The 20,523-nt window shown below is 39.6% G+C and overlaps 2 protein-coding genes across 3 annotated transcripts; both read right to left on the bottom strand.

The window, feature by feature from the left end:
* Positions 1–4,450: 4,450 nt before the first annotated feature.
* LOC112214672 lies at positions 4,451–8,240 on the bottom strand. 2 transcript variants are annotated; one of them, XM_024373585.2, is made up of 6 exons: positions 7,194–8,218; positions 6,721–7,065; positions 6,520–6,564; positions 6,216–6,329; positions 6,082–6,116; positions 4,454–5,962 (listed from the first exon to the last, which is right to left on the bottom strand). In XM_024373585.2, exons 1-6 carry the CDS (start codon positions 7,264–7,266, stop codon positions 5,843–5,845), a joined length of 732 nt encoding a protein of 243 aa, XP_024229353.1. In that variant the 5' UTR covers positions 7,267–8,218; the 3' UTR covers positions 4,454–5,842. The 2 variants fall into 2 exon arrangements, with proteins under 2 accessions (XP_024229354.1, XP_024229353.1); XM_024373586.2 differs by lacking the exon at positions 6,216–6,329 and having other exon boundaries at positions 4,451–5,962; positions 7,194–8,240.
* Positions 8,241–12,970: 4,730 nt separating this feature from the next.
* LOC112214671 (immunoglobulin alpha-2 heavy chain) lies at positions 12,971–19,826 on the bottom strand. The gene is made up of 4 exons (XM_024373584.2): positions 19,697–19,826; positions 14,525–14,890; positions 14,018–14,368; positions 12,971–13,463 (listed from the first exon to the last, which is right to left on the bottom strand). The coding sequence occupies exons 1-4, from the start codon at positions 19,752–19,754 to the stop codon at positions 13,339–13,341; spliced, it is 900 nt and encodes a 299-aa protein (XP_024229352.1). The 5' UTR covers positions 19,755–19,826; the 3' UTR covers positions 12,971–13,338.
* Between the last annotated feature and the right edge of the window lie 697 nt (positions 19,827–20,523).

Here is a 20,523-nt window from a genome sequence, read left to right on the forward strand (position 1 = left end):
ATGGTCATCTGAATCACGGTTAGTTTGGCAGCTGGTGAAAGAGGAGTGATTACGATAGAGGAAACCAAGCCTAGATTCAACCTTAGCCTGCAGCTTTGATATATGCTGAGAGAAGGACAGTGTACTGTCTAGCCATACTCCCAAGTACTTGTATGAGGTGACTACTATTTCTAAACCCTCAGAGTCAATAAAAAGTCAATAAAAATAATTGCACAACATTGCTTAGAATCAAGGGCAATGGTAATAAAATTGGGGACCTTTGAAACCTGTTAGTGATCCCTTCCCGCGCCAAGTGAAATTGCAGAGCACCAAATTCAAACTACAGAAAAATCTATATTCAAGATTCACTAAAATATAAGTGTAATACAACAAAACATAGCTTAAATTCTTGTTAATCCAGCCGCAGTGTCAGATTTCAAAAAGGCTTTATGGCGAAAGCAGACCATGCGATTATCTGAGGACAGCACAAACACATGAAAATCCTTTTCAACCAGGAAGGTGGAGACACAAAAGTCAGAAATAATGATATAATAAATGCCTTACCTTTGAAGATCTTCTTCTGTTGGCACTCCAAAATGTCCCAGAAACATCACAAATGGTCCTTTTGCTCGATAATGTCCTTCTTTATATCCCCAAAATGTCAAATTTTTGGCGTGTTTAATTCAGAAATACACTGGTTCCAACTCGCCCAACATGCCTACAAAGTCTAATAAGTTACCAGTAAACTTGGTCCAAACATTTCAAACAGCGTTCCTAATCCAACCTTAGGTACCCTAAACGTAAATAATCGATAAACTTTAAGACGGGATAAACTGTTTTAAATACCGGATAAAAACAACATGAAGCGCGTTCCAGGTCGCGCGCACCAAAAGACTTGAGTCCATCTGAGTGACACATGGGAAGAACAGGACAACTTCTTCATTTCTCAAAAGAAAAACATCAACCAATTTCTAAAGCCATAGGAACTGCAACCAGATTCCTATTAAAAAGGGCTTCCCATAGAAACCTAATGGAAAACACATTGACCTCAAAAAATGTTTTCCCTGGATGGATTGTGCTCGGGTGTCGCCTGCCAAATCAGTTCTGTTATACTCACAGACATTATTCAAACAGTTTTAGAAACTTCTGAGTTTGTTCTATCCAGATCTACTAATAATATGCATATCCTAGCTTCTGGGCCTGAGTAGCAGGCCGTTTACTTTGGGCACGCTTTTCATCCGGACGTGAAAATAGTGCCCCCTATCCCTAAGAGGTTTTTAAGGTTGCAGTCCATAACCAGAGCGGAAACCAGATTGCACACCAGAGAGAATACTATAGGCATCAAGAAAGCCAGTCAGTTGATTATTGACAAGATTTTCCAACACTTTTAATAAACAGGGCAAAATAGAAATTGGCCTATAACAGTTAGAATCATCTTGATCTCCCCCTTTAAATAAAGGACGAACCGTGGCTGCCATGAAACCGAGAAAGGATCTAAACCTGACCCAGATGTTGTTTTCATGTCAAGTTTAAGGAGCTCCTTTAGCACCTCAGACTCAGTGACTGCCTGCAGGGAGAAACCTTGTAGCGGGGCACAGGAAAAAGAGGGAGGAGCATCGGGGATAGTCGCGTTAGAAGGGATGTGAAATTTGAATGTGCATCACATGGCAACAAGATCATATTGTACAGCAATTTCATCAGGAAACATGAATGCAAAGCCCGTGAGAGGTGGTTAGAATAGGATGGAAGGCCAAGAGTCCTTGTAACCAATAAAGAGTCAGAGTCCCGAGTGTGGGAACAAACATAGTCTGTCCCACGGTTGGATAAACAAGCAAGTTAGTCAACAAAGCATGAGGCAAATAGCATAAAGCACAATAAAAAAAATTAATGACTTGGGGCTAGCCATTGTAAGTTCAAAGAGTCACTCGCGCCAACAAGATCCCTGTTTATAAAAAAAATACCTCTATTTAACTAGGCAAGTCAGTTAAGAACAAATTCTTATTTTCAATGATGGCCTAGGAACAGTGGGTTAACTGCCTTGTTCAGGGGCAGAATGACAACCTTTCGGTTACAAGTCCAACGCTCTAACCACTAGGCTACCTGCCGACTCTATGAGTCCAGTAGGCTATAAAAGTATGAGATAAAATAAATAAATAGTAGGCCTATACTGGCCATTCTGTGTGTAGATCTATTCTGATCTGTCTGGTTGTGAATCAGAGAACACCTCTTCATTCACTCTGAGATCACAGTGAGAGATTTCATTGGTAGGGGGTGTGGTTCTTGTTATTGGACAGCAATGTCAATTTACAGAAAGCTGAACTGATACATTTAAAGGCATTTTATGTGGAATATCAAAAGATAAGTGTTTAAATATATGTGCACATCAAAGTAAATGACCTACAGTTAAACACACCACAAGGTTTAACATGTTTGAGGAAGCGTTTGGGTTCGGTTGAGTTCATAGGAGACCACAAGGCTACAGCCTATCAGAGTTAGTGCTGGTTATGCATTATTTAGATAGTCCCCTACAGATGGTTTATAGATGTTCAACTAGCTATCCACTTACCCTAAAGCGATTCCATAACCCCTAACCCCAGCCCCAACCAAAGACCTAGCCTAACCTTAACCCTAACCCTTGCCTGGCTGTAGCTACAAAAGTAGACAGATCTTTTCAGAAACAGGGCTTTTGGCTCATGATCAGAGCCTTCAGATAAGTCTGGGTGTCATGGCTACTAACCAATAATATCAGGCCATCACTGGCTCCAGCCTTCACGTTCCTGTCACCTCACGCTGTGGTTGAGGCACTGTAAACTTTTATATCTTCAATTAGACCACGAAGAACAAACTGCAGGATATGGGCGTTAACTGACACTTATAGAGGACCCCAATCAGGCCTGTGGATCATCACTCCATTCATGTAAGACCGCCAACCCCTTGACTCTCACTCTCATCTGACAGACCAGTATACACGACCAGTATACACATCATGGGGATCTATCTACAGAGAAGGGCAATGACAAAACTCTGCCTGGCCAACTCTCAGTTATTTGCAGCAGTAGGGCCAGCTGTATTAATGCAAACGTACTATTCAAACGAAAGGGAGGATCATGCCTATGTATTTAAGATTTAAACATATTCTTTCTGACAATACACTTTGTATCTACTGTATTTTACAGTATAGTACCTGAACTAGATTGAGATTGAGGTCTTGAATTAACATTTTATTGCTCTGGAAAAGGTACAGATTCCAGGACCCAGCATCTTATTCAACAGCCTGTGACTGAGTAAGGTATTTTATTTTAAAAGGTGACTTGGGAATCCTTATCCTTCTCTCCATCATAATAACTGGAGGTCTCCTCTGCTGTCTGACCATCTTCATCATCATCCACACCACCAGGAAATAGATACATATAAGACAAACGTCAGTAGATTTATGTAATATGTTACTTGCTTTTGCCATATCCCTGTGTATATGCAGCTATTGTATGTAAACATGAATAAATATCACTCTGCACATTGATACTGATTGCATCTACTGCATCTTTATGCAATACATGTATCACTAGCCACTTTAACTATGCCACTTTGTTTACATACTCATCTCATATGTATATACTGCACTCAATACCATTTACTGTATCTTGCCTATGCCGCTCTGTACCATCACTTATTCATATATCTTTATGTACATATTCTTTATCCCCTTACACTTGCGTCTATAAGGTAGTAGTTTTGGAATTGTTAGCTAGATTACTTGTTGGTTATTACTGCATTGTCGGAACTAGAAGCACAAGCATTTCGCTACACTCGCATTAACATCTGCTAACCATGTGTATGTGACAAATAAAATTAGCTTTGATTTGATTTGATTTGAAGTTGTTACAGTATGTATTGAGCACATTGGTCAGAGGTGCCAGAGGTTATCATGAAGGAAAATAGTTTTTTATTTCACGAAAAGTGACAGAGAACCTGGATGTTGTAGTCTTGTTGAATGCTTAGGGTATGGGAAATCATTTTAGCTTGTTTATATTCTTCACATACTTTTCACATCTAACTGAGGGGCATTGGTCTGGTATTTATCGTCCAGATGAACAGATGAAGAGAAGTGTAGTGCTGGGTGCTCGTCTTAAGCAGAGAAAGAGAATGATGCATTAGGCCTAAATGTAGTGGAAAGTTACAAGTTACAGCTGATCAGTGTCTCTGTCTCACATCACCGTTATTGTCAAATGCCTCTCAAACCACCCACACATTTACACTTGGTGGAAAAGTGACCAGGGTCCGGTTTCCCTAAAGCATATTAAGGCTAAATTCATTATTAGAAACACAGGATCCTATGGTTCTAACTATTAACTTTGCCTTAAGATGCCTTTGGGAACCCGGACACTGGTTTGTTTGGATCTGGGATGAGCAGGCAGAGTAAAGTAGAGGCAGACAACAGTTTCAACAAACAACACTTTTTAATAGGGAATAGCGGTGGTCACACGTTCCCTTTCATCGTTGTTTTCTAAATTTCTAAATCACAAACAAAACACAAAATTGAAAAAACAAAACAAACAGAAAGTGACACAGGAAGTGGTGAAGCCCTGAAAACATATTCTCTCTTTAGTAGCATTGCTTCAACTGAAAGTCCTCTGTATGATCTCAACAAACGCATGCGCTCTCAGCCAACAAAGGGATCCACCATGCCCCTGGACTGCCTCAATTCCTGTGGGCGGCCGTACCTCAAACAAACAGAAACAGGGGTTAAAAGGGATATTTAGTGAGGCAATCAGTCACACCTGTGACACACACCTAAATATTTTGCCCATTTTTAAAAAAGAGATTCAAAGATTAGATGCTTCACCAACAACACTCGGTTGGCAGGTGGACAGTAAATCTGGCAAAACATACTCAGAGAGAGAGAGAGAGAGAAAGAGACATAATAGCCATCTCATCGCTCAGTCTATGAGAGGCCCAGTGATGTTCACCTCAGCAGGTTTCACTCTACACTGAGCTACTTCTTCTTCTCACTACAGGAAGTGATGTGTTCCTCCCTTGCCCCTCCTCTAACTCAGACCCCAATCATATTCTCCTTAAAAGGTGCTTCTCGAAATAGGGGGCTGTGATCAGTGCAAAGCCAAGAGAGGAAATGCTAATTGACGAATAACATCATGACAAAGGCTATTTTGGTTTAACTCTTTATTTATCTTTAGAAGTGATCAGTATAATACAGTTGTCTACTGCTGGGTACTTTGTCCCTCAGGGTCACCCTATAAAAAATATAAAAAATCACCAACACACACAACAGAGATCTAAGTTAAGAGAGGCCAAAAAAGGCAACTACTCTGTGGCTCTTAAACAGTTGTGTTTTTACTTCTAACTCCTCCTCTCTAACCACACTCTATACCACTGACCTAACTGAGTTGGAGAGGGCTACAGTCACCCTGAGATACAATTCACAATTAGAAACTGGGTGGTTCGAGCCCTGAATGCTGATTGGCTGACAGCCGTGGCATATCAGACAGTATACCACGGGTATGACAAAACATTCATTTTTACTGCTCTAATTACATTGTTAACCAGTTTATAACAGCAAAAAGACACCTCTGGGGATTGTGGTATATGGCCAATTTACCACGGCTAAGGGCTGTATCCAGGCACTCCGCGTTGCATCGTGCTCAAGAACAGCCCTGAGCTGGGGTATATTGGCCATATCACACACCCCCTCAGGCCTTATAGCTTAATCATACACTGCAGAGATTGATTTAGATTTCAATACATTTAATTTAACTATACAGATACAATATAGCAAGATTTGAACTTATGGCCAACCAAAAAGATATGGCCAACCAATTGTCCTCCTCTTCCATCCTCCTCCACTTTATCATCTTGTAGCAGCATACACTACATGGGGGTCCAGCTCCTTCTCTCTTCTCCTCTCCATCTTCCTCTTCTTGGAGGTGAAATTCAGGGCGGCATAATTCAATGTATCTGGATCTTGTATCTGTAGATTTATAAATATCATCACATACAATTATAATTTACAGTGTTTCTGATTAGTATTTCTGAATTGTATTTAAAAAATATGGCTGAACATACAGTATTTAATCATACAGTGTTTACCTGATCACTTTGTGGTTGTTGTTGAGAATCAGTTCCTGAATAGGATATGAAAGAGAGTTGGGATGAGAGAAGAGGTGAACATATCATTTCATTCTAGTTCACAGGCCCCATATTATCATGAAATGGGCTTCTACCTGTGTTGTGTCTTTTTGTGTCTCGTCTGATCTTGAGGACCAGGATGAGGAAGACTATAGGTAGTGCCGCAGTTACAACACCCAGGATCACAACCAATGGAATGAGGTACATTCCTACAAAATCGATTTCAATCAGAATCAGAACTATTTAAAACATTACCCTGTTTGCTACCAATGGAAGATTCTCAGTCTGGATTGCTTTAAGATGCCGTTGCACTTTGTTTCTATTCTGCTGTACTTTAATGGTAGATAATATTAATGAATTTACGAAAGATTCTCACTTAACATAACAGAATAAACATACCTTCTTCACAGTTCTCTGTAAGGTCCTTTTCTGAAATGTTGCGACCTTTTGGACGATTAGGAGAGTTAAACATTCCTGCAGTTATTTCCACTGTAGTACGATAGAGTTATATCTCCAACATCTTCTCAATAATATCTCTGATACATCAGATACATGTTAGGGCAGTTGGAGTCATAGCAGACAAGTTGTTGAAATGATTACCTTGGACCTTCAGGACAGTCGCATTGGTGAAGATTATGTATTTATCAAACATCCCACAGAAGTAAACACCAGAATCAGCTTCATCCACCTCTGTGATTTGGAGGAAAATGTTTCTATGGCTGATGAACATTTCCATATGGCTGGGCTGAAAACCATTATGATGTTGGACAGTTGGCTCAGAGCTGTACATAGATGCGATGCATAGGGGCTCTGAGCCATTGTCTTGCTTGAACCAGCCAACATGTCCTGGAGCACCAGTGACATCCGTGCAGTGAAAAGTGACATTATCTCCAGGTTGGGCTACCACTGAAGGCGGAGGAGAGGCAGACACAACAGGGGTCAGACCTGAAAGAAAGAAGACAAAGGTTTAGAAACAATCCCAAACATAGAACTTTCTGTTCACTCATGCACTACTATACCTAAACCTAGTCTCAACTATGAATCACAAAATCATAATGGCTTAGATAACTCACACAAGCTGTAGATGACAAGAGCTGATAAATATATGTGTACCATTCTGTGTTTAGATACACACTGCCAGTCCATGAAGGAAGAACTACGTCTTTAGATGAAAGTAATTTGTGATTAGGGGCGGGACATAATGTGAGAGCTATAGCTGCATAAAATGACAAAAGATAAAATTTTTCTTACCACCAACCACTGATTTTCCACTCTTACATTTGGTTTGAGAGAGAGAATGATAAGATATTAGTCTGTAGGCTGTAGTTTATCATCATAGAAGTTCCCACAATTTACCATTTTAAGTTTGTTAAACATAGTGTATATTGTCAATTATAACATTTAAACAAATGTTCTGGGTTACAGTAAACATAAAAAATATGTTTTCACAGTGATGACACCAATTAAGGTTGCGTCTAATCATTATTTTGGGCATTCTATCCACCCCCTGGGGTAGATAACTATTGGCTAGAATTGGTGGTTGTTAACCAATAGGTGGTGCTCCTCTGACTCCACCAAGTAGATCACTGAACTGAAGAACTCATGCAGTTAGCAGGAGCCTTGGCTTTTAGTCCACCTATACCTTCAAGGTATTCTGAGTTTCGCTGCATTACATTTGATCATAGAAGATAAACATGGTAGTGTCAGCCCAACAGGACGCTCAGCTCTGTCTATCCGGCCTCTTGTAATCTGGGTTGTAATTCCGCTTGTGAATATGTTAGTTGCAATCAAGATGATGATGATAACAACCAAAACAAATGTTATGTAGTTCAGCAATCCGGTATGATTCTCTTGAGAAGGAGATATTATATATATATATAATATATGTTTCAAATGAAGGAATTGGTAAGGTTTCTGACCAAAACAAACGGTGTAGTTAATAATACTTATATTTGGTGCCTCGTGTGAGGAGAAAATGATATTATCCCATTTTCTTGCATTTTATGTAGCCTTTATTTAGAGATCAGGTCTCTGATCGCTAAAGTTTAATAATGTATCTAATAATATTAGTAGTCTAATCATTTCTATGGGGGGAGATTATATGCTAAAGGTTACCTGATGGACTGGTGCAGTTGGTAATCTATCAGTTCAGATAAAAAAATAGGCAGTAAAAAAATGACATTAAGTACAGTATTACAAGGAATCTTACTGAAGCAGTATATTTTCCTCTTACATGGACACATCGTCGAACATTACTGTGAAACATACATAACAGTAAGTCGATTAGTAGCTATTAATATGCACATCAGATGCAAATGATGAGTCTTTCTATACCTCTAAGTCCTTTGTTCCTTTCCTTGCATATTCCCCATGACAGTAGAATCACAGTAGAATCACAATGACAATGTTTGATGCAGCCAGACAAGAGCGGTAAGAGTCAGGGGAAAATCATACTCTGAAACCAAAGGATTTTATTATTTGAATCTGCTCATTTTCAATAAATGTTTTATTGGAGGAACATCAGGTAATATTACATTTTATCTTAAAATACAGGTTACAAATATGCCTGCTATAAAACTCTGTAAATGGTAAATTGGTGAAATAAGTGAATTACCTTGACTCTCCTGGCTGGACTGACTCAGACGCAAGCTGCCAAATGAGATGCTGGATCATGGAATCTGCACCTTTTGTAATAAAACCAAGGCTCCATATGAATCTATATGAAAGGTATAATTTCCACATACAAAAGCCAGACAGTTATGTATTATTAAACTTCTGTGTTACTTACTATCATAAATCAAAAACACACCATTCCTGAAGGTCACAATTTCACAATCTTGTACAGCAAAGTAATGCATCCCTATATCTGACTGCCTTGCATCTCTGAAATGGTCAGGGTTCAGGGTCAAAATACATTATACTTCATTCTCTCCTTCAGGTCACTCAATATAACATACTATGGGGGACACACATTCATGCCCCAAGCCAACTCAGAGGGCACCAAACTTGGTGCAGCCCAAGCACACAGAGGTTCCATCGGCTCCAAAAGGGGACTTACAGAAGGTACCTTTTCCCCTAATACTTACCCGAGAAGCCTGAACTATCAGATCCTCAAGAAGCCTGAGCTGTCAGAGCCCCATATAGGGAAGCAGAAACCTGCTGCAACTTGACTATGCGTACTGACATGCTGCAGCCCAAGTCCATAGACACCACAGTTCCAAGAAACTTCCCACACATAGCACAATACTTACCTTACAAGCCTGAAATGTCAGAACTCATACAAGGAACCGGAAGTCCACAACAACAGAACAACTGCTGTAACTTGGCAGCGCATACTAGCATACTCGCTCTGCATAGCATTGACCAGAGTCGATGAACCACGATAGCTAAATGCTCAAACCCACACAGAACTGTGGTAACCCTGATAAAATGGTGTCTAACTTCAACTATGACGAAGTCCATAGACCTGAATGGTTCCAAAAAGGCTCACACATGTACCTGAGGAGTCTGGAATGCCTGAAATCACACTAGGAACTGCTAGTCCAAAAAAACAGAGCACCTGCTGTGACTTGATAATGTGCATTCACACGCTTCCTCATCGATGAACCATGGCAGCCCAAGGCTCAATCCTACAGGGGAACTGTGGTAACCCGGATAAATGTGCAATCTGTGCACTGCCGGACACCAAGGCAGCCAAAGGCTCATTCCCACAAGGGAACTGTGGTAACCCGGATAAATGCGCAACCAGCGTGCTGCCTAACACCCTCTCCCAGACCCAGCCATAAGAACACTATGAGCCAGACTGGGAGCAGTTACGTCCAAGCGATAAAACCTCACAAAGGCATGTGGGAACCTATCACCAATTGTCATGCCCCTGAACAATGCCAAAGAAGCTGCCACACCCCTAGTGGAGTAAGCATGCACACCGCTATGCAAACCTTGCCCTTTGCTGGCATACGCCAAGGAGAAAGATGCTGTTTAGAAAGTGCCTTACCCCAAGATGGATTAGCAAAACAGACAAAAAGCTGGTCTAAACGGGGAAATCCCTGGGCCGGTCAATATATGTGCACAGAGCAAGCAATGGTCACAGGCCACTCAACTTTCGTTGCTCACTAGAAACAAATGGAGGACATGAAAAGGGGAACAGTTTGAAAGCTAGAGAGCTGTAAGATATAGGCATGACCTTCGATGTAGGACGTAATCTCACCTTGGAGTTGCAAGTCGCAAACTCCAAAGAGGGAGGGTGTACTGATAGCGCGTATAGATGTCCACAACTGCCATGAGCAGGGCCGTCTTGTAGAAAAGGACCTCCAGGTCCACAGACTCCAATGGTTCAAAATGAGGCTAATACAGAGTGGCCAGGACCAAAGCCAGATCCCAGGTCGGTGCCATAGGCTTAGACACTGGTCTAAACCGATGCTCGCCTTTCAAGAACTGCACCATCAGGTGCATGAGACCCCGGGGTTGAGCCATCAAACCTTACGTGACATGCTGAGATGGCTGCCACATAAATGTTCAATGTAGAAAAAGAAAAGCCCTGTTCAAAAAGCTCTTGCCAGAACATCAAAATGTCAACCAAACTCCTTTAATCTGACACCAATCCTAAAATGTGCACCACTCATATGTTTACAACTCTCGCCGACTGTAGAGTCTGTGGTGGTTAATTTCTGTATTACCAAATGAGGAGAGATAAACTTAACAGAGTTATACTTAAACTACATCTTTAATAATAAGAGCTTTGCAATAGCAATGACTTTCGATGATTCCCTATTTCTAATGAACCATTGAGAGTGACAACACAATGGCTACTGAGATCTTTTATAGCAAAGATACACCCCAACCTAGTCGACATAACAAACCACAGATATTAGGAACAGTTCACAAAGGAAAACTTAATAATTGGAAAGGAGTATCCCGTAGCCAGATAGCATTCGCTATAAATTATCGTTCAGTTTGGTCCCTACAACAAGGTTCTAATCTTGTTTCTGGTACTTCATAGCACAAAAACACCAACTCATCCAATGGCATAACTCAATTGTCAACTCTAGATACTCCCATCTCAAGTAAAACCCCTTCTTGACCCCACTCCTAGACAAGCTCACTGAGGGGATTGAGCCTCTAGGTCTTACACTATCCCAGGATAAGTACAGCGCCAGCTGAAAACTTACCGACAAATTATTAAAAACATACATTATGTTTTACGTTACATTTTCATTTTCGCTACGTTACATTTTCTTTTCATAAATTGATCTTAATGTTATTTTGTTGTTTGCAGGTGCTCTATCCTTCTGACCCTATGCAGCCAGGTCCCATCTACTTTTTAACTCCCCACAAGTGTGGTTTGTTTGGTGTCCACTGTGAAGGAATACCACAACAAGTCAACTACTTGATTGATGAAGGTATGTCATCCAGCAAAGGCAGCAGAGCAGTCATCAACTACATGCACCATTTCTTCACCAACTACGAAGTTGGGGAAACACATGTGGACCTGAGTTGTGATAACTGCAGTGGCCAAAACAAGAACAAGTTTGTGCTCTGGCATTGTGCCTGGCGGACCATGCACAAGCTCCACCACAGTCTGGACCTTCACTTCCTGATCACAGGCCACACCAAGGCCTCATCAAGCAGCGCTTTAGAAAGACCAGGGTGAATACTGTCTGAGATTTATGGTGTTGTGAAGGACAGCACTGTGACAGGGGTCAACATCCCACAACTGGTTGGACTGGAGGATGGTACGGTGCTGGTGGAAAGCTATGGCTGGCAACAACACTTGACGCCGTACTTCAGGCTACTGCCACAGATCAAGCAGTACCAGCACTTCAGGTGAATATCATTTTCATTGCATTGTATGAGGTTGATCTTGTGCAAGGTTGTAATGTCTACAATTTTTTTGTTATTTCCTGTTTTACAGCTTCGATGTTCTGGACTCTGGTGTTGTTGATGCCGAAGGAGCGTTCGGACTCAGTCGGGACCAGGTTTCAGCTGCTGCGCAACGCTGACATCCTTCCTCCCATAGATGGTCTGCCTGTACAAGCACCACCTGGACTGGACACAGCTAGACAAACTTATCTTTTGAGAAGATCAGGGAGTTTTGTGACGAAGAGGCTATTGACATCACATGTCCTGCATAGATTCCTTTGTTCATGCATGGTTTGGACGGACCAGTCATCAGCACTATCTGCAGTGCCTCTATTCAAATTACTCTCTCCTAACACACACACCATTATGTTTCTGCTACTATTTTATCCTGCTGCTCAGCCACTTTACCCCTGATTGTATGCATATAACTACCTCGTCTATCACTGATATCATTATTGATATTGTTCTTGTACAAACTGTATATTATTTTATTTATATTGACGCTATCTTTTTCTGATATTGCTACTATGCAAATAATCATTGGTCATCCCTACTGCATCTGATCTGTCAGACTCACTAAACACAAATGCTGAGTATTGGAGTGTGCCCCTGGCTAAAATTGTGCCATCTGGTTTGCTTAATGTGAGGAATTTGTAATTATTTATACTTTTACTTTGACTTTTGAGACTTAAGTACATTTTAGAAATTCCATTTACATCTGGTACTTTTAAAACCAAATACTTTTTGACTTTTAGTCAAGTAGTATTTTAGTGGGTGACTTCTACTTTTACTTGACTCATTTTCAATTAAGGTATCTTTACCTTTACTCAAGTATGACAATTAAGTACTTTTTCCACCACTGGATGTGGCCGGGGGGTTAAAGCATTTATTTCACATGACCCATCAATTTAGACAAGTGTGTCTGGGTAAGCATCATCTAATATTTGTTTAAAAAAAAAATCTGGACACTTTCTGTTTACCTGGGATTTTTCCTTATTGTAGGCTACTACTTTTACCACTTTTAGTCTTAATCTTTACTACACTACTCACAGTTTAGCACAGGACCTCATATGTGAATCGTTAAAGAGGTGGGTGTGGCTGGCTTAAGAGGGTGTGAACACTGCTGAATGTAGACAAAGGAAAGTTCTCCAGTAGGTTCCAAATCATTCAAAGGCCATTTTCTCAAAAGTGAGGTTACAAGTTTATCAACTTTCAAAGCAGAATTACTTTTCCATTGTTCATCAAATGCAGTGTATGATATACAATTTTGTTGCTCTGAGGCTCTACTTTTATCCAATGTAAAAAACACAATTTAAAATGTTGAATCATAGAATAGATCTGAATCATAGAATAGATCATCTATTTCCTGATGAGGTAGATGAGGAAGATGATGGTCAGACAGCAAAGGAGAACTCCAGTTCTTATGATGGAGAGGAGGACAAGGATCCTCATATCCACTTCAGTCGCAACCTGAATGTCACCACCTGAAAGAATTAAACATTTTATATTTCCCATTTCTGTATATATAATCAGGGTTGGCTAGGTTACTTTCTAAGTGTAATTCATTACCGTTACTTGTTATCTGTCCCCAAAATTATAATCAGTAACATAACTTTTGGATTACCCAAACACATTTGATGTCTCATCATAGTGGTCTCTGACTTGTGGTCAGACTCAATCAGGTGAAAACAAATTTAATTTGCGCCTTTTTTCAATGCCGAATTGAATGTCATTGAGAAAACAGAAAGGTGTTATAATTTTTTTTCCCCAACCATCCTTTCTGAATTTACAAGTAATCCAATAATTAATCATCTAGTTTTTCAAAAGTACCTGAAATCTGATTACAATATTTTTGCTGGTAATGTAACTGATTACGTTTTTGTTTAAACCTGATTACATGTAACTGATTACAGTTACATGTAATCAGTTACTACCCAGTTGCTCCACAACCCTGTATATAATATAGTATTGGCTAATACAGTGTAATAACTAAGGGTTATGTTTGTATATTGTTAATAAACAAGCAAATTATATTTACCATGAATGTCCAGCTTGGTCCCGTCTCCAAACAGTATCTCCCCACATGAAGCCACAGCACAGTAGTAAGTCCCATCATCAGAGAGGCTGAGGTTCCTCTTGGGGAGGTTGTAGACACATCTCTGTGTAGGAGACCCAGCCTCAGAGCTCTTCTCACACTGATCACTCCTGTCTCCATGGGTGTAAATGATTCCTGGACGGGATTCTCCTGAGCCATGTCTGAACCAATAGACACTGTGTCCTCCTGCACAGGTCTCAGTGTGTATTGTACAGTTCAGAGTCACAGAGTACCCTGGTTGGACTGACTCAGACACAGACTGCTGGAGCACAGACATGCTGTTGGACTCTGAACCTGAAAAGAGTGTTTAAATATGTCAGCAAATTGCATTGAATATGCTGTAGTAAGACTATATCCAAAATGTAACTTTTATTTTTACGGCTCTTTATCTATCAATTCAATTTTTTGGGAATGTCTGAAAATATCAAAATACATTTCTCAGCACTATACCTTTTACATTGAGAATGGTCCCTTTTCCAAATTCCACCACATTTGAGTGTGCGCTCCCACAGTAGTACGTGGCTGAATCCGAGCCTTTAATGTCTGAGATGCTGAGGTGATTTACGCCGTTGCTGCTTTGCACTGAGAACCGAGGGTTATCCTTAAACTCATGGTAAAATGTAGCATATTTGTCATACTTATAGATGGTTGAGATGAGATGAGGTTTTTCTCTGAAGGGCTGCTTGTACCAGGAGAAATGCATGGCCATGTCGCCTTTATAGAGGCATTGCAGAACCATTGTGTCTCCAACATTGGCTGACATGAGACCACTCTCCTGTTGTATGGCAGAGGGCTCAGTCCCAGCTAGCGCATGAACTATAAATAAAACAAAGGAAAACGTCTTACAAAAATATATTAAACCTTAAAAGATTGTATTGCCTGCACCTTAGAGGCTGCTGCCTATGTACATAGACATGGTCACTTTAATAGACACTGGTCACTTTAATAATGTTTACATACTGTTTTACCCACTTCATATGTGTATACTGTGTTCTAGTCAAGGCCTATGCTGTTTAACTATTGATGTGCATATACTATTCTATATTACGTATTCTTCAGATATATTACATATTCTGTCCATACATCCCATCTCACACACACACACATATACAGCTCGGGAAAAAATGAAGAGACCACTGCAAAATGATCCGATTCTTTGGTTTTACTATTTATCGGTATGTGTTTGGGTAAAATTAACAATTTTGTTTTCTTCTATAAACTACTGACAACATTTCTCCCAAATTCCCCCCCAAAATATTATCATTTAGAACATTTATTTTCACATAACATTTATTTATTCAAGCAGCTCAGCTTTGTTTGACAGCTTGTGACCATCCATCTTCACCTTGATCACATCAATGGGGTTCAATGGGGTTTAGGTCTGGAGATTGGGCTGGCCATGACAGGGTCTTGATCTGGTGGTCCTCCATCCACACCTTGATTGACCTGGCTGTGTGGCATGGAGCATTGTCCTGCTGGAAAAACCAATCCTCAGAGTTTGGGAACATTGTCAGAGCAGAAAGAAGCAAGTTTTCTTCCAGGACAACCTTGTACGTAGCTTGATTCATGCGTCCTTCACCAAGACAAATCTGCCCGATTCCAGCCTTGCTGAAGCACCCCCAGATCATCACCGGTCCTCCACCAAATTTCACAGTGGGTGCGAGACCTGGAGAGGCCTACAAGCCACAGTGTCTCGCACCCACTGTGAAATTTGGTGGAGGATTGGGCTATCATTGCCAGCCCAATCTCCAGACCTGAACCCCATTGAAAACCTCTGGAATGTGATCAAGATGAAGATGGATGTCACAAGCCGTCAAACAAAGCCGAGCTGCTTACATTTTTACGCCAGGAGTGGCATAAAGTCACCCAACATCAATGTGAAAGACTGGTGGAGAGCATGCCAAGAAGCATGAAGTCTGTGATTGATAATCAGGGTTATTCCACCAAATATTGATTTCTGCACTCTTCCTAAATTAAAACATTCGTATTGTGTTATTTAATTGTGTAATTAATATGAACTTATTTTATTTGCATTATTCTAGGTCTGACAACACTGCATCCTTTTTGTTATTTTATAACAATATTTGGAATTTGGGAGAAATGTTGTCAATACTTTATAGAATAAAACAAAAATTCTCATTTTACCCAAACACATACCGATAAATAGTAAAACCAGAGAAAATGATAATTTTGCTGTGGTCTCCTCATTTTCTCCAGAGTCGTATATACAGTATATACATACAGTGGAAAGAAAAAGTTTGTTAACCCTTTGGAATTACCTGGATTTCGGCAGAAAATAGTTAGAAAATTTGATCTGATCTTCATCTTAATCATAACAATAGACAAACACAGTGTTTAAACTAATAACACACAAATTATTTTATTTTTCTTGTCTATATTGAATACATCATTTAAACATTCACAGTGTAGGTTGGGAAAAGTATGTGAACCCATTGACTTATGATTTTGACTTATGACTCTGTTGGAGTCAGGACTTTATTTTAAGAATGTGAAATGTCAGATTAATACCAGAGAGAATTATTTATTTTATCATTCTCACATTCCCAGTGGGCCAGAAGTTTACATACACTCAACTAGTATTTGGTGGCATTGCCTTTAAATTGTTTAACTTGGGTCAAATGTTTCAAGTAGCCTTCCACCAGCTTCCCACAATATGTTGGGTGAATTTTGGCCCATTCCTCCTGACAGAGTTGGTGTAACAGTGTCAGGTTTGTAGGCCTCCTTGATCGCACATGCTTTTTCAGTTCTGCCCACACATTTTCTATGGGATTGAGGTCAGGGCTTTGTGATGGTCACTCCAATACCTTGACTTTGTTGTCTTTAAGCCATTTTGCCACAACTGTGGAAGTATGCTGGGAGTCATTGTCCATTTGGAAGACCCATTTGCGACCAAGCTTTAACTTCCCGACTGATGTCTTGAGATGTTGCTTCAATATATCCACATAATTTTTCTCCCTCATGATGCCATCTATTTTGTGAAGTGTACCAGGCCCTCCTGCAGCAAAGCACCCCCACAACATGATGCTGCCACCCCCATGCTTCACGGTTGGGATGGTGTTCTTCGGTTTGCAAGCCTCCCCCTTTTTCCTCCAAACATAATGATGGTCATTATGGCCAAACAGTTCTATTTTTATACCACCAGACCTGAGCGGTATGAGCGGTATGATGAGCGGTATGATGGCTGCATGGTACCATGGTGTTTATTCTTGCATACTATTGTTTGTACAGATGAACGTGGTACCTTCAGGCGTTTGGAAATTGCTCCCAAGGATGAACCAGACTTGTGGAGGTCTACAATTTTCTTTCTGAGGTCTTGGCTGATTCCTTTGATTTTCTCATGATGTCAAGCAAAGAGGCACTGAGTTTGAAGGTAGGCTTTGAAATCAATCCAGAGGTACACCTCCAATTGACTCAAATGATGTCAATTAGCCTATCAGAAGCTTCTAAAGCCATGACATCATTTTATGGAATTTTCCAAGCTGTTTAAAGGCACAGTCAACTTAGTGTATGTAATCTTCTGACCCACTGGAATTGTGATACAGTGAATTTTAAGTGGAATAACCTGTCTGTAAACAATTGTTGGAAAAATTACTTGTGTCATGCACAACGTAGATGTCCTAACCGACTTGCCAAAACTATAGTTTGTTAAAAATAAATTTGTGGAGTGGTTGAAAAACAAGTTTTAATGACTCCAACCTAAGTGTATGTAAATTTCCGAATTCAACTGTATATAAGAACTCCAGACTCTGACGTTGCTCGTCCTAATATTTAATCATTCCATTTTTTACTTTTTAGATTTGTGTGTATAGTTGTGCATTCACAAAAGTTCTGAACCTTTCTATTCTCACAGTTTCTAAAGATTGCAAATGAAAGATATATATTTTTGCTAAGAGTATTATTTTATTATTGATCTATGACAAATCCCCCAGCAGTGTTATTTGCAGTGTTAACTCCAGGTATTAATTGCAATTCTCCATCCTTTCCTGAACCTCCGACCAAAAACAAGCTACATATGGACAGTACCAAAACAAATGAACTAATGATTCTGTCTCTTTTTAGAAACATCTGCAGAGCTGGGATGGTTGTATCCCCCCATATGTTTAACATTGTATTGGTTGCAAGAATTGTGTATAATATTTGAAATTGAAATACTCTAAGTTTCGAATCCAGCATCGTTTTGTGTATCAGTTCATAAACTATGTGACTCGGTACATCGAAAATCTCTTCCCAATTATTTTGCAATCTACATTGTACAGCTGTCATTTTTTTGGTCCTTAAGTTAAACTGGTATACATTTCTATTTAGCACAATTCTCTTAAACCAAATTGGCCTTTAATGCAGAATCGACTGAAAAGTTTCTTACTTTCTACTCTTTCCACTTGCCTCTTGCATTTTTGAGTTAATGTTGCAATTAGTTGGTTGTAGTTTTGAGTAGAGCAGACATTTCCATATATTTTTGCTAGCTGCATGTGTGACATAACTCCGCCAGTCCTATTTATGATACAATTTACAAAGATTATACCTTTTTAAACATTTTTTCAAAAAATATTGTTTTTTTATCAATTAGTATATTTTCTGGTGCATTAAACAGAAATTGCCACCAACTTTCTACGGCTTGTTTTAAAAATAGCAACATTTTGGAGATTATTTCCTTTCAAATAACTGAAAGTGAGAGGTTCTAATCTGAATAAAGGGAAAAAGGCCTTTCTTGAACATTGGGTGAGACATTCTTACTAATCTGCTAGAGAACCAATTCGGAATCAGGTATAACTTTTGTATGACTGAAGCCTTTAGTGAGAGGTCTAATGCTATAATATTTAATAATTTCTGCACTCCGAGTTCATATTCATTATATAAATAGGCCGGTTTAATTTTGTCTGGCTTGCAGTTCCAAATCAAATTTGATTTAATATTAATTTAAAAAACAAGTCATTAGGTGTGGGCAAGGCCATAAGCAAATTGGTCAACTGGGATATGACTAAATAATTATTCAGGGTGATTTTTCCACAAATAGACAGGTATTTTCCTTTCCACGATAGCAAGATCTTATCTATTTTTGCTAACTTTCTATAAAAATGTTTTGTAGTGAGATCATTTCTTTCTTTCGGGATATGAATAACGAGTATGTCCACATCACAATCAGACAGTTTTATCGGTAAACTACACGGTAATGTAAAAGTTTTATATTGTTGTGATCCAATATGTAATATAGTACATTTATCATAATTTGGTTGTAATCCAGTGAGGTCAGAAAAATAATCTAGATCCTCCAAATTGTGGATTTAAAAGAAAACATGAATAATCAGTGTACAATGATACCTTTGTTTTTGTTGTGTATTGTTAGATATTACTGCACTGTTGGAACTAGGAACACAAGCATTTCGCTTCACCCGCAATAATATCTGCTAAATATGTGTATGCGACCAATAACACTTGACTTGATTTGCAAGATTAGGTTGCCTCAAAGTGTCTGTGAATGTTAATTAAATCAATTGTACCGTTGTACTCCCTGATGAAGGGTATGCTGAAACGTGTTGGAGTTTTTTTTAATTAATGTTGTTCTATTGAACATACCATCACAATAAAGTTAATAAAACTTACCCATCTCTCCAAGAAGAAGAAATTGGCACAGTGGTGCGAACATCTTAATAGCTGTCATCCTCTTCAAAACCTGTGTCTTCTGTGGAAAAGTTTACCCCTGTTAGAACAACCCTTCTCAAATGAAGCTAATTCGTTTCTGAGATGCGTTGTATAGTCTACGGTATGTCATTTAGCATTTCAGCAGAATTTTCTAGTTTCCCCAGTGGTTGGCTAAGTGCCCCTGTGGTGGCTTCACCTAACCCAGATTAAAAGAGACCGGATGGATAGAGCTGAGCGTCTTGTTGGGCTGACACTAGTGTGTTTATCTTCTATGATCAAAGCTCAGAATGTCACTTTTTTGGATGAAGAATGGAATTTAGCTAATGCCTGGCCTTCAATTTCAAACGAGGACAGATACTGTTGTCTTAAAATAAAGTCTGTCCAATTTCAAAGGACAATCCCCTTTAAGGTATACATTTGGTGGACAACAAGCCAATGCTCCTACCAACCGCAAGAGTTCCTCAGTTCACTGATTTACTTGGTGCAGTCAGAAGAGTGCCCCCTATTGGCCAATGACCACCAACTCCAAAAGTTACCCATACCAGGGGGTCCTCCCGCCCAACACAATTATTCAAAGCAACCGTTCTGGGTGTCATCACTGTGAAAACAGATTTTGAATACTTACTAACTGTCATCCAGCCCCTTTATTTAAACGTCATTACTTTAAGATGGACAATATACACTGTGTTTGAGCAACTTAAAATGGTACAATTCTGGGAACCTCTGTGATGATAAACTACAGCCTACAACTAAAATATTGTATCCTTCGCTCTCTCAAAGCAAATGCA

Source organism: Oncorhynchus tshawytscha, linkage group LG15 (genome assembly GCF_018296145.1).
Source record: "Oncorhynchus tshawytscha isolate Ot180627B linkage group LG15, Otsh_v2.0, whole genome shotgun sequence".
Lineage (NCBI taxonomy): Eukaryota > Metazoa > Chordata > Actinopteri > Salmoniformes > Salmonidae > Oncorhynchus > Oncorhynchus tshawytscha.